Source organism: Biomphalaria glabrata, chromosome 6 (genome assembly GCF_947242115.1).
Source record: "Biomphalaria glabrata chromosome 6, xgBioGlab47.1, whole genome shotgun sequence".
Classification (NCBI taxonomy): Eukaryota; Metazoa; Mollusca; class Gastropoda; family Planorbidae; genus Biomphalaria; species Biomphalaria glabrata.
Window position 1 is genome coordinate 14,135,706 of NC_074716.1, and position 16,022 is coordinate 14,151,727.

The 16,022-nt window shown below is 36.6% G+C and overlaps 1 protein-coding gene across 1 annotated transcript in view; it reads left to right on the plus strand.

Moving 5' to 3' along the window:
- Positions 1 to 16,022, plus strand: part of LOC106052636 (beta-parvin-like) — a 32,601-nt gene that overhangs the window by 4,609 nt on the left and 11,970 nt on the right. The window contains exons 6-11 of the mRNA XM_056034012.1: positions 377 to 492; positions 2,238 to 2,296; positions 3,558 to 3,639; positions 4,502 to 4,570; positions 4,923 to 5,024; positions 15,120 to 15,192. Of these exons, the coding sequence (XP_055889987.1) occupies positions 377 to 492; positions 2,238 to 2,296; positions 3,558 to 3,639; positions 4,502 to 4,570; positions 4,923 to 5,024; positions 15,120 to 15,192 (501 nt within the window). The remainder of the gene's footprint in view (positions 1 to 376; positions 493 to 2,237; positions 2,297 to 3,557; positions 3,640 to 4,501; positions 4,571 to 4,922; positions 5,025 to 15,119; positions 15,193 to 16,022) is intronic.

Consider the following 16,022-nt stretch of genomic DNA (forward strand, 5'->3'; position numbering starts at 1 on the left):
TGTTTCCCTAAGAGAAAAGCTGTGGCTGTTTCTGTTTCAATCTTTAAAAATAAAAATAAGAGCACCACTGTAAAATTTTGTCACCATACACAATAGGATGCAATTTTAATTTTATGTCTTTTCCACCTTTTGTTTTTAAAATTTACTTCCTATTGTATACACATGCTAAAAAGCCATTTTTAATGAAGGAAAAACAGTTTTAATTATTTTTTCTCTTAAAAACTAAAGATATTAAATATTCAATAACACTACCATTGTTGTGTATTGTGCTTGAAAGAAATAAAAAAGGGACTTTTTTTGATATGCTAAAAGTATGCTTCCTTTTGGTTTAAAAATTTGAAAACTATATTTAAATCTCCTACTTTTTTATCTGTAGGTGTTCATTCTAAAAATCTAGTGGCAATCCTGCATCTCTTAGTTGCTCTGGCCAGACACTTCCATGCACCAATCAGAATGCCAGACAATGTTGTAGTTACACTCATTGTTATTCAGGTTTGTGTTATCTTTTTTTGCCTAACCACTCAACACTATTGCGTATGCCCAAGGAAAAAAAACGCATGATGGTCAACGCCAACAAATATACACACTACACAATGACTACATGTGTAGGCTCACTACGTCTATCTGACAAGGTTGTTAAAATCAGTCGAACATACAGTCTATTTATGTTTTGTTTGTTTTTTTATAGGGAGGTGTGGATGAATTTTTTTTTTTAATAGTTGGTTTTCCTAATGCTCTTATATCTATACAACTGTAGATCTAAAACTAAAGCTCAATAATAGGCATACAGACTACAATTAAATCTCTGTTTCCACATCATCTAAGGTTCAAGTTGGATGTTCCTGCAGTTAATAAAATATTGTTTGCTGCAAATTGATTAATCTAAAACTATAAATATTGACCTAAAACGCTTCAGATTCCAACTACAAACTAACAGCTACTATCAGTATTACGCCCTTGAAGCCAGAGCCAGAAGCGGTCCTGATGACCAGTTGTTGGTCGAAATTCATAAACACATACTTCCGACCACTATACAAGCTAGATTGCACTTTTGAGAGACTTACATTAGTAACTAGTTCAATGTATACTTACTTATTTTGCATTGACCCTCCCCCACAAACCCTCTACAGTTGGTGGCCTCGTACATAAACACACACTCATGCTACACAGATTAGTTAATTAGGCCTATCTGTTTATAAATACTATTAAGCTTTAATTCATCAATCAGTAACAGTGTTTAAAACAATAAGGTAAATAGAAGGGAAAAAAATCAATACAGATATTGGTATGTTATTTAACAGTTTTGTAAAATGTTCAACAACACAAGCTATTTACAAGACATGTAGGTATCCGGCTTCGGCTGAATAACATATTAATATTTGGCTTCGGCCGAATATCAAAAAGTACTATCCGGTGCACTCCTACCTAAAACCTTCTGGGTGGGAAAAACCTGGGTGGAACCTGAACATGGATCTCAAAAATCGTTCTAATGATTTTCTTAGAAAATTGACAGTAGCTGTATATTGTTTGCAAAAGAACTTCTAGCTCATTGGCCAAACTGGGGAAATTCTAGTTTTACTGTTATAATTTTTGAAATTAAAAAAAAATTAAATTTGGAGAGAGAACGAGAAAATATTTACCCTGAATGGACTATGTATCTTCAGGTATTTCCACATACCTTAAATAGTTTAATAAAAAAATGTTGAAGAAAATTTTGTGCATTGTCTTCTAAGTCTAGATCTAAGGGCCTATCATTGGAATATTATAAAGTCTAGTAGATATATACATTCACTTAACCAGGATTCTTTCTCAAGGGGAATGGGGCGGGGTAAAAAAATGTTCCTTTGTTTTTTAATCAAGCATTCATTAATTTCTAATAGAAAAAAGTCGCTCTATAAGCTGTATAAAGGAGATATTGTGTTTTAAATAAAAGGATTTTTAACGTTTTTCTTGTTAAATATCAGATAATATTAAATGTACTTAAGTATCGATCTCGAGCAGGCCAGGTGCTGGACTTAGTTGTTTGAGACGCATGCCATTAGAAGTATTTTATAGACAATGGGAGCTTAACCCCATTGACACCCCTGGCCATGACAACCTTTGAAATCAATTTCAATTTATTAAACTGTTGTGTAAAATATATGAAGTCAAGTATTGGTAGAAAATGCTTGGTGTGTTCATGAAATCTCACTGATGCATCAATAATTTTACTTCATGTCAATAATTGCATGTTTCAGAAAATTGACAACTCATTACAGACACGATATGTGCCTGAAGAAATTACAACTAATTGGGAGTAAGTATACATTCTATTTAGTTAATATTTACTGTGAAGCAACAGAATATAAATGGATACCATTTTTTCCTAGTAAAATTCTGTGAGCTAAAAAAGACAGATTCCTTTGTTATTGACTTCTGCATTATTTATACAGTAAGAGTCAGTGACTCAATTGTTTTTTAAATACACACCTCTTTTCTTGACTTGATATTGTTCTTCTATCACAGACATCTCTTTGTTTATGCTTTAACATGATTACTTTCATAGTTCTGTTGTTTTTTTTTGTTTTTTTGAGGGAGGAGGGTTTGTTGCTTTTTTTACAAAGCTAATATCAACTCACTCTGTCTGTCTGGTAAAAGTTTATACACATTATTTCTCCAACACCCAATCTTGTATCTAGCTGAAATTTTGTATAATTATTTATTTTACCTGACAACAAAGATTAAAAAAAAAAAGAAATTATTTTATTTAACTATATGTAATTAATTATTTTGTTTGATGTCTTGAACAAGGGAAAGAAATTGTATTTGACTGATGTGGTGGTATAAGCTGAATTAGTCCCCTTTATAAATAGCCACATTAAAGTTTTTAGTTAACAATAGATAACTATAAAACCTACTATTTACATAAGCACTTCGCTAGCACAGTGGTAGAGTGTCAGCTTGGGGAGGATTTAAACACTGATTTCAAATTCAGGTTATTCCTCCCCCCCCCCCTTTTTTATATATTTTTTTTTTAAGAAAAGCATTTAAAAAGCAATCACCCAGATACCCTTTCTATGTCAAGCGCCCCACCCCCCCTTTTTTTTTCCAACTGGTCCAGGCAAATGATAGAATAATAGCATATTGAGAAAGCTAAAAAGCATGAAATAGTGCTAAACAAAAACAATTGTTAAAAATATTTCTAATCGCACAGATTTATTATTATTAGTCTATATCTATTACAAATTGAATTACATGACTGAGCCAAAATAATTGATACAACTATGCTTAGTAGAAGCTTTGTTGTTGTTGTTTTTTTTTTGTTGCAGTTTTTTTTTTTGCTGTTGTTATTTTTGTTTTAACCTCGATGTGTTGTTTGCATAACCCAAAGGCATTACATTTAAAATTTTGTTTTTAAATATTTTGAATATCTTTGTTAATATAATAATCAACAAGATCCTACATATGGCAATTTTAACATTATATTTGAACTGTGATTGTTGTGTTCAAACTTTCAAGAATGTATCCATTTTATTTCTAGTTAGACTGTATACAAAATGTTCTAATATCTATTTCAGTGATGTGGATGGCAGGGGAGAAAGAGATGCTTTTGACACTTTGTTTGACCATGCACCAGACAAATTAAATGTGGTCAAAAAGGTGAGAAATTGACCCACTCACAACCAATAGATAGCTGTATGAAAAATTTCCTGTAGACAGCTCCTTTTTTCCCTCCATATTTTAAGAGGTAAAAGTTCCCCTTTCAGACCATGTGGTTTATAGGTCATCTGTTTCTGTGGCTCATGGTTAACTAGGTTGTCATCTGGCCAGTACAACGACCAAGCTTCAGGTACCTATTAGAGCTGGGTGAACTTAAAGGCACCCTAAAGATCTTGAAATTAAAAATCCCAGTCTTCACCAGGATTTGAACCCTGGACCCCCAGTTCAGAAGCCATGCACTTTACCAGTCAGCCACCACTACTCAATATCTTAAGAGGTATGAAGAACTAAGTGTATTCTGCAGAACTGAGTGTTTTCAACAGTTCAGGTTGGGATCTTGAATCATTCTTGATTTCATTCAGTTTAAGTGGGCACCCAGCTAATTATTTTTGTTAAAAAAAAAAAAAAACTATCAGTGCTGGTCTTCTGACTTTTATTTTGTTCTCAAATGGAATTTAATTTTTTTTGTAGTTTTGTTTTTCATTATTATTGTAATTATTTTATCAACAACTGGCATGACATGCATAAAGCCCATTATAATTTTGTTTTCATAAGCAATCTCTAAAATGGAAAAAAAAAAAACTTATTAAAAACAAATGAAATCATTATAAAGTTTTATTGTATACATATTAAAAATATAAACTTTGTTAATTATAAATCAAATAAGAAATCACACAAATTTAATATTTTTAGATATTCATTTCAGATACAGTATATCTTGAGGCTTGCTCAAGTTTCATATTAAAATCTGATTGATACATATTAAATGTAATAAAATTGATCTCATTTTGTTCTTGTACAGACGTTACTAACTTTTGTGAATAAATACTTGATGAAATTGAACCTGGAAATAACAGATTTGGACAATCAGGTTAGTGTGTGTACTGGTACTGGTTTATTCAACAGATTTCTACTCTAGCAGCAGCATCTTGTTTTGTTTTTAATTCATTGTCTATTTTTTACTACTTAAACATGGCTAATTATAAAATTAGCTTTCATTTATTTGTTTTTGACCCTAAATTGTGGCATTGTATAAGAAGGCATTAATCTAGCTGATTTAGTCATTAATAGTTTTTAACATCTTGAATATTTGTAATATATATATATATATATATATATATATGATATATATATTATATAATGTATTTATATTTGTTTGCACTTTAAATACTGCTGACTAGTTGATACACTAAGTGTATTCTATTTCTGTCATTGTCTCATAGTTTCATGATGGTGTCTTCCTGATCATGTTGATGGGATTACTTGAAGGATACTTCACTCCACTCTATCAGTTCCATGTCACACCTACAACATTTGATCACAGGGTATGTACATGTAAGATATTTCTCTCTAGTCACTTTCATGTCACACATTTGAACACATGTAAGATACATAACAAGAGATGAAGGATCAATAAATGAAATAAAAACCCATTTAAGCTTGCCATTCTCTGTCATTATCAAACTGTGGAAAATCTATAAGAGTAACATCAGCTTCCAAATTAAATCTCTACTCTTCTTAACTGGTCTCTGTACTCACACATGGTTGTGAAAGTTGGAGGCTGAAAGAAGAATTCAATCCTTTGAAAGTTAAGGCTGCAGAAGAAATGCTGCAGAAGAAATGCTGGGTTACTGGGTATCAGATACCAGGAAAACAAGACAAAATGAGTTTCTACTTTTACAAGTCAACCTTCTGGCTGGCAAAAAGATTTAACTCATCAATATTGTGAAGAAACAAAAGCTGAGCTGGTTTCATCCTATTGCAAGACATGACTCACTATCAAAAGTCATACTTCAGGGTATAGTGGAGAAGAAACGGTTGTTCAAAAAAAAAAAAAAAGCTGGCTGGATAGTGACTTAGAATTGACCATCTTCCCATGATATCTTACTAAGTACAGCTGCTGACAGGTTAAGTGGAGGGATTCGGTTAGGCAAACTATCACAGCACCCCTACAAACTGTCACAGCACCCCTACAAACTATCACAGCACCCATATGAACTGTCACAGCACCCCTACAAACTATCACAGCACCCCTATGAACTGTCACAGCACCCCTACAAACTATCACAGCACCCCTATGAACTGTCACAGCACCCCTACAAACTGCCACTGCTTACCTACAAACTATCACAGCACCCCTACAAACTGCCACTGCTTACCTATGAACTGTCACAGCACCCCTACAAACTGCCACTGCTTACCTACAAACTATCACAGCACCCCTACAAACTGCCACTGCTTACCTATGAACTGTCACAGCACCCCTACAAACTGTCACAGCACCCCTACAAACTATCACAGCACCCCTACATACTGCCACTGCTTACCTATGAACTGTCACAGCACCCCTACAAACTGTCACAGCACCCCTACAAACTGTCAAAGCACCCCTACAAACTGCCACTGCTTACCTATGAACTGTCACAGCACCCCTACAAACTGCCACAGCACCCCTACAAACTGTCAAGGGGCAGAGATGAGATGATACCCATCAATTTTCACTGTACATTGGCACACCAAAAGGCTTGATCTGTTTCCTTATACAGCTGAGATACACAACAGCAAGTTTCCCTAACCTGGGGTTACACATTTGTTGTCAGTCAGACTTACATACACAAATATTATCAGATGAGATTCTCAGAAACTTTAGTGTTTCATGGGCATCTCTGTTGGGGGGGGGGGGGGTGAGATTAATTGTTCAAGTCTTTCCTTGTAAGTTTTAGTCTGAGACAACTCCAACCTTCAATGAAAAAAAAAAACAACCAATTGTTAGAAGGGAACTAAGATCATTTTTGATTGGACAGAGACCTAGGATTTGTTTGTTCACCTCCCAATCATTGGTCTCCTCTCTTTTTTTGCCCTGGCTAAAGGTCATTGACTGTTAGGTCAGTATGTACACAGGTCATTGAACTCTAGGACATTGACTTCAGAAATTGAATAGCTAAGATTTTCATACAGACATGCAGCAAGTTTTTGTTTGTTTGTTTTTTTATTCAGATAAAGTGCCAATGTAGGTATTGTTATTTTATGACCAGCCCTTATATTCTAATTGACTTCATATCTCATTTGCTGATCACTGAAGACTTCTTCGTATAAAGCATATACTTGGTTTTTTTTTTTGGAGTATGTTCTTTGAAAAGTCAGTCCTTTTTTTCTTTTTTCTTCAATAAACTAATACTTCTTTATGAAAGTGGGGTGTTCAGTTGTGTTTTAACATTAGCAGTTCTCTTTTCTTTGTAATTTTCTTAAGAGGTTAGGAGTCGAAGAAGTTGGAAGCTCACTTCCGTCCGTCTCAACAAATTGTTGTCAGGGAAAGATCCAAATAGATGTCGATTGTTTTACCGATGGCTCGTTTCTCATGAAGTTTGGATTTAATAGAGGTGAGGCCAAATGACAAGCACAACGTGGAAACTCCTCCATATTCATTCTGCCATAAAAACGGCCCCATGAGGAACTTTTTTATGAAAGTGACATTTGTTGGGGCTTTCTTCCATCCCATCCAGTGCAATGGGCTCTGTCCTAATCATTGATTATTGACCTTATCGTCTTCTTTTCCACCGGGGCGCCATGTTGAGGATGAAAAGCTTTACCCATCAGACTTCTCGCTTCAGGATTTCTGAGAATAAAATGAGATGTGCTCACTATTTGACGCTAGCTTGAGTTTTGTCCAATCAGATTCATTAGAAAAGAATGTGTATCCTTCTATTTCAAAAGAAATTTTAAAAAATAATAATTTCTGTTTCATCATTTTTTAAAGCGATCGGCGTCTTGGTCCAAACAATCCCTCCTAATATTATTGCAGTGATTGTGGGCAGCTGGGGTTTTCTTGATACAATGATATAGGGCAGCTGGGGTTATTCTAGTCTGCAAATTTAATAAAAAGTATTTTACTCTTCAAAAGGCATGATACTAGAAATGTAAAAGCAATTTTATTTTATCTGTATGTGTTTATTTAAAAGTCAGACCACTGACTTCCTGCTTTCACTTTGCAATCAAATTCTGCTTTCTGGACTTGGTACTGTACTATATTCATTGAATATTTGGGCATTTCAATTTACATTTGTCTTTTATTTCCCATTCTCCCTGCAGTGAAGTCCAAACTTTCTAGGCCTGGGGGTAAAATGCGTTTCTTTTCCGCGGCCACATCACCGCAAGACATTGTCTAATCCAATGGAATCGATCCTTCTGGGCTTCATCTTGCAGTGCTGGAAGAACTTTTTGGAGCCCGATAGCACCGCGTCACTAGCCGTAGATTGGCCATCACTGATCTATATAATGGCGCACTACTTGCTGTCTGCTTCTTTTGTCGTGGCCTACATTGACTTTGAAATCCAAACGTTTGAATGACTTACCTTCTGCTGCTCTACTTTCACTCGATCTCTTAGCCAACTTTAGAAACAAATAAATGTATGCGTGTTATATGCCGGGGAAGGGGGGCGAGGAAGCATGTAGACACACAAATAAATAATAGCAGGGTATTAAGTTATTAAATCACGCGCTATGACGTGAGTCTCGTGATCTAATTAAAACGTTTAGGACAGAAATAAGAAAAAATACAAAGTTAATTACAGAAAGCCAGACAGTGTAAGCTTACAGCTAATGAAACTCGTCAGCCAGAATTCTCTTCTTCTTTATTGTTTCATGCTTAAACTTTTTGTTTTCTAAAGCAGTGTTGGTAGTTTCATGATTAGGATGGTGTTCAGGGACAACTTAGAAAACATTGACACCAAGTGACACTTGCACTAAGAGCCTTTACTTTTGTTTATACTTTCATGACATTTATCATTTTACTGAAGTACACAGATTGGCCCTGGGCCTATTTGACCGCTTGCTCCAAATTAAGCCCATGGGCCCCGCAATTTACATTGAGCATATCACTATAAGTCATGGCTTTTGTCACAGGCTTATAAAGATGTAGGATCTAAAGTGTTATTATATTTAGTGTATCCTACGATTGACATAAATTTAATTAAGCCATTGGCGCCTATTGCGTTTGAGTTGCTTTCTATGCAAGTTGTATAATAAATGTTAATATAATGATCTAATTAATAGATGTTCTTGTAAAAAAAAATAGAAGAGCGCCTCGCAAGCTTCCATTAATTGGGCCTCTCAATTCGTAAGGCAGGCCCTGGGAGTATATACCGCTCATACCCAACCTTTTACGACCTGCTGGCCACAGAAGTTTCCGAATCATCTGTCTCAAGCCAAATCACCGAAAAAAAAAAAAAAAAGAAATTGTCGATTTAAAACAGATCCTTTTTAACTACATCATGCTAATTGTCAATATGTTTCCAACGACCAAATAGTACCGCATCACGGTTCGGATGTGGCCCGCGGTCCTTAGTTTTGGCAACCCTGGTGTTTATCAATTGATTCAAATCATGTTTACCTAGTGTGACCATAACGAGGATACAAATTCCTCCTTTTCTCACTCATTCAATATACACGTTTGTGTCTAGAATAGCATGCACAAATGACCAACACTCCCCAGAAACATCTTTCTGGTGGTATTTGTGTATGTTCTTTTGTTCCCTGATATCAAGTAAGCTGACCCTGTACAGTAGACCGCAGACCTCTTTTGTTTCTTGGTTCAGCCAAAGACGAGCAGTCCAAACAATTGAGAGCTGGCTTTGTGTCTTGTTTGGGGCTGTGCAAATTGACTCGAATGTTTCCGGATTATGTCAGCCGGAGATTACAGAGCCGGTAACCCGAGAAAGGTGGGAGGAGGCAATGTGTTGCATCGGCAAACACAAGAGATGACCTCACACTGCATGGTCATACCGTCATGGCCGGTCCGTTGTTTATTCAGAATAGTGAGTAGCCAGCTCAAGATGCGCTGTCAACTTAAGTTTGAACTTGTCTGGGCTAAGCTCAAACACATCCATTGGAAGGGGGTGGGGTGGAGATAAATAAGCTCCATTACTGCCTACTGTTTAATAGCTCATTACCTATTCATACATATATGGGTCACAATATGTAAACATAGTATGGATCCAAAAGTAGGCTAAATACCACGTGGTACAGGCTGAACGAGTCCTCCCTAAAGTGTATCCATGCTTGTTCCTAGCAGAGGCAACTAGACTTTGGCATGTTTGTTTGTTCACTTTACAAAACTATTTCATAAAGTAGATATAGAATGTAGACGTCTAGTGACATAATCTCAGGTTTAAGCAAACCGTCTCGGAACCACTTTCTTAGATTAACATGTAATGATCCTTGGTCACTTTCCCCGACCCGTCTTGTGAATCTTCTTTCCCATAACAGGATGTCCGTCTTGGTAGATCTAGAGCTAAACAAAACCTAATGGCATTGTGCTCGTTGACATCAACTATAGAAATGAGCTATGGGAAATTTACACGAGCAACAAACTTGAACGCTTCAGATTTCCTTTGGAACTAAAGTTTGAAAAACTTACATCAACAAGCAATAGAAAAAAGAATAATTTTTTAAAAAAGCTTTTGTAAGAGGAAATAGCCGCTAATTACCACCATTTATCTGAAAATTATAGGGTCTGCTTTATAAAACAAAATTAATTAATTAGTACTAAATGATTAATAATTGGTTAATTTTTTGATTGATTCGTGTATTGTTATCGACTATGAATAGTTATGCAAAATTTCAACTTGATCCAAGAATGGGAAGTGGGAGAAAAAAACGTAAAAACTTAAAAATGGGACTAAATCCATATATATACATATAAGTACATATCCAAATATCTTATTAAGTAGCACTTACTCTCCTTATTTCAAAATCAAACAAAATAATTAACTAATTTTTAATTTTGTTTGATTGATTCATGAGTCCGGTTCAATGAATAATTGTGCAAAGTTTTAACTTTAATCGAGAATGGGAAATGGGAGAAAAAACATGTTCAAACTTTTGACCAGAAATAGTATAATCTTTGTAAAAAGCAGCAATAGAAGATCCCTGAACATAAATTGTAATCTATGCACTATCAAAAAGATGGTACGAGTCATTAATTATCAAATAAAAACGTAAACACTTTTCACTAAGTAATGTGTGTACCACACTAGAACCATACGAGTGTGCTAGTTAACTGTAATTTAGTTTGATCTATTTCTTTGACAAGTCATTTCCATTGAGACGACATAAGCTTTGAGAATGTCAAATGGCAAGAAAAAATACCAGATACTGAAGTCCTTCGAAGAGCGGGTCTGCAAAGCATCCACACAATCCTGATGCAGTCACAGCTGCGATGGGCAGGACAAGTCTGCAGAATGGAAGACCACCGCATCCCTAAAGACTCCTGTATGGCCAACTAAGGGAAGGAAAGCGCTCGCAAGGTGGTCAAAGAAAACGCTTCAGGGACTTTCTCAAATCTTTTATGAAGGCGTTCAGCCACCTGGGAGACAGATGCACATGGCAGAGCTTCATGGCGTCGCGCTGTGAAAACTGGCGCACAGGTTGCTGAGGAAATGAGAACAACGCTGGCAGAAGAAAAACGCCAGAGAAGAAAAACAATGCCTGTGACACTAGCTCCAGCTGGAATAACCTGCCCAGTGTGCAGCCGAACATTCCGGGCTCACATAGGTCTCACCAGCTCACATAGGTCTCACCAGCCACACGAGGAAGCACAAAACCCCAGGGCAAAGCCCTCAGCCCCCTGGATGACAAAAGTGGTCATCATCGAACCACGATGGACGAACTATATATTTCTCTGACAAGTCATTTCCTTTGAGACGTTTAGTTCTAAAGGAATTAAAAAAAAAAACACTCTTGAAAATCTAAGTTCTTCATCAGATTAAGTGCAGCGGTCACTTTTGTCAACTGAAAGAGAATACTTTAATTTGAAATGAAATATGTTGAGTTTTTTTGTTCTCATAGAAATAATAAGGCATTGTTTTAGAGACCAATAATTAATGACGAGTGCAGTATTTCACCCTACGGAGACCCAATTTCATTCTGCATATGTTGCCACACTTGTTGCAAAGTTTTCTAAACATAAACCATTTTCTAAAACAAGATTAAGAATTAATTATATGGATATAGAGGCTCGTAGTTTGATTGTAAAGCGCTTGGCTTTCCAACAGAGGGGCCTCAAGTCGAAGACCTGAGTCCACCAACTCTAATTAGAAAGTAAAGGCGGTTGATCCTGTTCTGACCACATGACATCCTGGTTAGGTATAATACTGAACAGTTTTGTTGTCTTTTGATACTATATATTTATGTGAAGATTTGATATTTGAATGTAATAACAACAAAATATGTAACTGTAATGTTTTGGAAAAACTCGGACTCTGCAAGCGCTGGTGTCTTCGTCTGGTCTGCTCGTGTCTGCGTGCTACACGCGGTAGCTGCTCATGTGCTCTCAATTAAGACGTCTAATTTAATGTGACAAGGCAGACGGGGGGGGGGGGGTAAAGGGTGCTGGAGCAGAGTGACATGTAGGTTGTGTGATGTATTGGGGCTACTAGGTTACCACTGTGTTTGTAGCAGTCATTAGTTCTGACTACAGAGAGAACTTCCACTGAGCATACGTTTCAAACGGTCTATAACTTGGATGTTTCACGGCAGTCTTTATGCCAGTGGTCATTGTCAGGTCGTGTAGTCAGTCAATAAGTGTTACATGTCTGCAGGCTGCCATCTACTGATCTCCTAAATCCCCAATACCAAGATTTCAAATTATTCTCCAAGATTTCAGTACATCAAAGAGATACATTGCTAATTGGTTAAATATAAGAGCTACATTTCTAATTGGTTAAATATAAGAGCTACATTTCTAATTGGTTAAGTGAATATAAGAGAGTCATTGCTAATTGGTTAAGTGAATATAAGAGATTCATTCCTAATTGGTTAAGTGGAATATTAGAGATTCGTTACTAATTGGTTAAGTGGAATATAAGAGAGTCATTGCTAATTGGTTAAATGGAATGTAAGAGATTATCTTAAGATTGAAATTACATTTGTTGAACTATTTATATAGACTAACAAAGAGTTCGTACACGTGTTGTTGTTTTTATCATAAGATCCCAAAACCAAACGGAATGTAAATAGCTTTCATCGTATTTAATATTAGACTTGACCCACCAGCTGCGCCCAGAATCTGCTTCACGTATAATTTGATGCCAGGATCAAATGCGAATACTTTTTGTGGCCAATCATTATTAAATCATTTTCTTGGACAAGTGACTAAAATGGATGTGAAAACAGCTAAAGCCCTCATTCATCCCATCTCATGCTGTGCTGTATGATAGTTTCAAAATAAAACCCGGTCTGCAATGAAAATTATCACCAGTTATCAGAAAAGGTTTTTCCTCTGAGATTTTCCCTCAGGATTAGTTTTATTTTACGGGACGAAACTAGATCTAAATATTTACTCTGCTGGCTTTGAATCAATTGAAGTTGATAATTTAGTGGACACTAAGACTAGAAGGTTTTGCTTCTTCAATCTAGTGCTCTTTCTAAACTGAGACATGTCCTTCCTAAGCAAACACTGCACGGTGCATGAAGTAACAAAAAGAACAACGACTTTTTACTATTAAACTTAGTTCTTCCTAAGTATAAGTCAAGTAACCCTTTCAACCTTGTCCTCTCTACAGCTGTGGATAATGCTCATGAAGATGTCATATGGCGAACAGAATGATCAACCGCCTTAACTTTCTCGCAACTAATGTCAGGTGTCCAGTTTGGGTTTGGTGGACCAAGTGGTGTCCTTAAAATACCGAAATTCAAAATCCCTGTCTGCAAGCGTTGACAAGCGCTTTACCACTCAGCCGCCATATATATATGTATGTATATTGGTTATCTCACCACTCAGCCGCCATATATATGTATGTATATTGGTTATCTCACCACACAGCCGCCATATATATGTATGTATATTGGTTATCTCACCACTCAGCCGCCATATATATGTATGTATATTGGTTATCTCACAACTCAGCCGCCATATATATAGTTCGATGGTATAGTGGATTTGAATAATGAATAAAAGTGTGTTTCACGTTGAAGTGTCTTAATATAACAAAGATCACTTAGTAACACTAGACGACTAGTGCACTTTCCCAAGGCCAAGTCTACAAAGAAAGGAAACAAATCTTCTGCCGAAAGATAAAGTGTAGTTGGAGGAGGGAGGGGGCACGTCGTTGAGGTTATGTTTCAGCATCATCAACTGTATTTCCCTTGACCGACCCGGTATCATGTTCAGGGTTACATTTCAGTCTAGGTTTTAGCCTAACGCTTGTGTCCAACTTTCCTACATCACTTTGTCTACCACCACCGTCTCCTGGGCATTATTTGTCAGATTTGTTTTTATTTTTTATTTCTCTTTGTTTTGTAGGAGCCGCCGCCAGCTAACGAGATTTGTCTGTTAACCGATATTCGCAAGTGTTCCTAGTTATAAGTTCCATAGATTCAGTTCAGCATTAAGGCCGAACCTGAATGAAACACCCACACAATACACAAATGTATAACAAGTTAAATATTAGCTCTAAATGAGAGAGATTTACATACACAATTGTGCTTAGAATAATTGTTATTTCTTACTAGCGTTGAATCCTGGAATAAATCGCTTGCGTAAAGAGCATATCATTTTTTTAACTTTCCGTTGGCCCGCGTTGACTTATTGCATTAATCGAGAGAATTAGACTCATTTACGCTGCATGTAGACTAATTAGAAAAGTCACGGGCTAATAACAATTCCCCTGGATTTGTAACCTTCAGTTGTAACAATCTCGCATGACTTGTAACAAAAAAATTAATTGAAACATGCCTTGCTTTCAAGGCATCAAAATATCACTTTAAATTAAAGCGCAATAATTTAAATATGTATTTTTTTAAAATAAATCCTATCCACCTAACTAGAATAAAGAAACACAGAAGTACCATTTTACATGTACTTTCTTGACTGACTTTCTTACCAATGAAATATTAGAATATCAGCTTGTCTCGACCTGAACATCTCAACTGTGAGCCTAGCTATGGCGTGAACTATATGTTCTTAACAATGTTATGAATATTTTATAATGACATTGTTTTGTTATTGGTGAGACCAGATATAGCGAATTGTAATCATACATGATAAGTTGTTGCTGCTGCTGTTTTTAATCCCAAAGGGTTTTTACTAATGTACAGTTCACGGAACAATGCTATAACTACAATTTTAAAAATACAAATATTGCTGAACTTTGAGGACTTATGTAGTGGCTTGGAATGACCGTCTGAGTATTCGTTGGGTTGAAATGACCGTCTAAGTATTGGGTTGGAATGACCGACTAAGTATTAGGTTGGAATGACCTTCTAAGTATTGGGTTGGAATGACCTTCTAAGTATTGGGTTGGAATGACCGTCTGAGTATTGGGTTGGATTGACCATCTAAGTATTGGGTTGGAATGATCTATCTGCCAATGTACATTACTTTTGCACTACAATGAATTGAGTAATGTCTTTTTGTTTCCCAGGTTCACAATGTGAAATTCGCCTTTGAATTGATGGAAGACGCCGGATTGATGAAACCAAAGGCTCGTCCAGAAGGTGAGTTCTTTGAAGTGATATGTCTAGCTGAACAGTCGAGAGCCCAAGTTGTTAGATACAAGAGTAAAATGTGTTCACTTTTATTTCGTTGACAAACGGTTTTACGTTATGATGCGTTTGTTGTGAGTGGATATGTCCAAAGCAAAGTGTCATTTGTACTTTTCACCTAATCGTATCAAATGGTGTTGATAATTGGTCGTTGGTTGTAGCTCCAACAAGCTAGTACAACTAAACCGATGTAGCTCCAACCAGCTAGTACAACTAAACCGGTGTAGCTCCAACCAGCTAGTACAACTAAACCGGTGTAGCTCCAATCAGCTAGTACAACTAAACCGGTGTAGCTCCAACCAGCTAGTACAACTAAACCGGTGTAGCTCCAACCAGCTAGTACAACTAAACCGGTGTAGCTCCAACCAGCTAGTACAACTAAACCGGTGTAGCTCCAACAAGCTAGTACAACTAAACCGGTGTAGCTCCAACAAGCTAGTACAACTAAACCGGTGTAGCTCCAATCAGCTAGTACAACTAAACCGGTGTAGCTCCAACCAGCTAGTACAACTAAACCGGTGTAGCTCCAACCAGCTAGTACAACTAAACCGGTGTAGCTCCAACCAGCTAGTACAACTAAACCGATGTAGCTCCAACCAGCTAGTACAACTAAATGGTGTAGCTCCAACCAGCTAGTACAACTAAACCGGTGTAGCTCCAACCAGCTAGTACAACTAAACCGATGTAGCTCCAACCAGCTAGTACAACTAAACGGTGTAGCTCCAACCAGCTAGTACAACTAAACCGGTGTAGCTCCAACCAGCTAGTACAACTAAACCGGT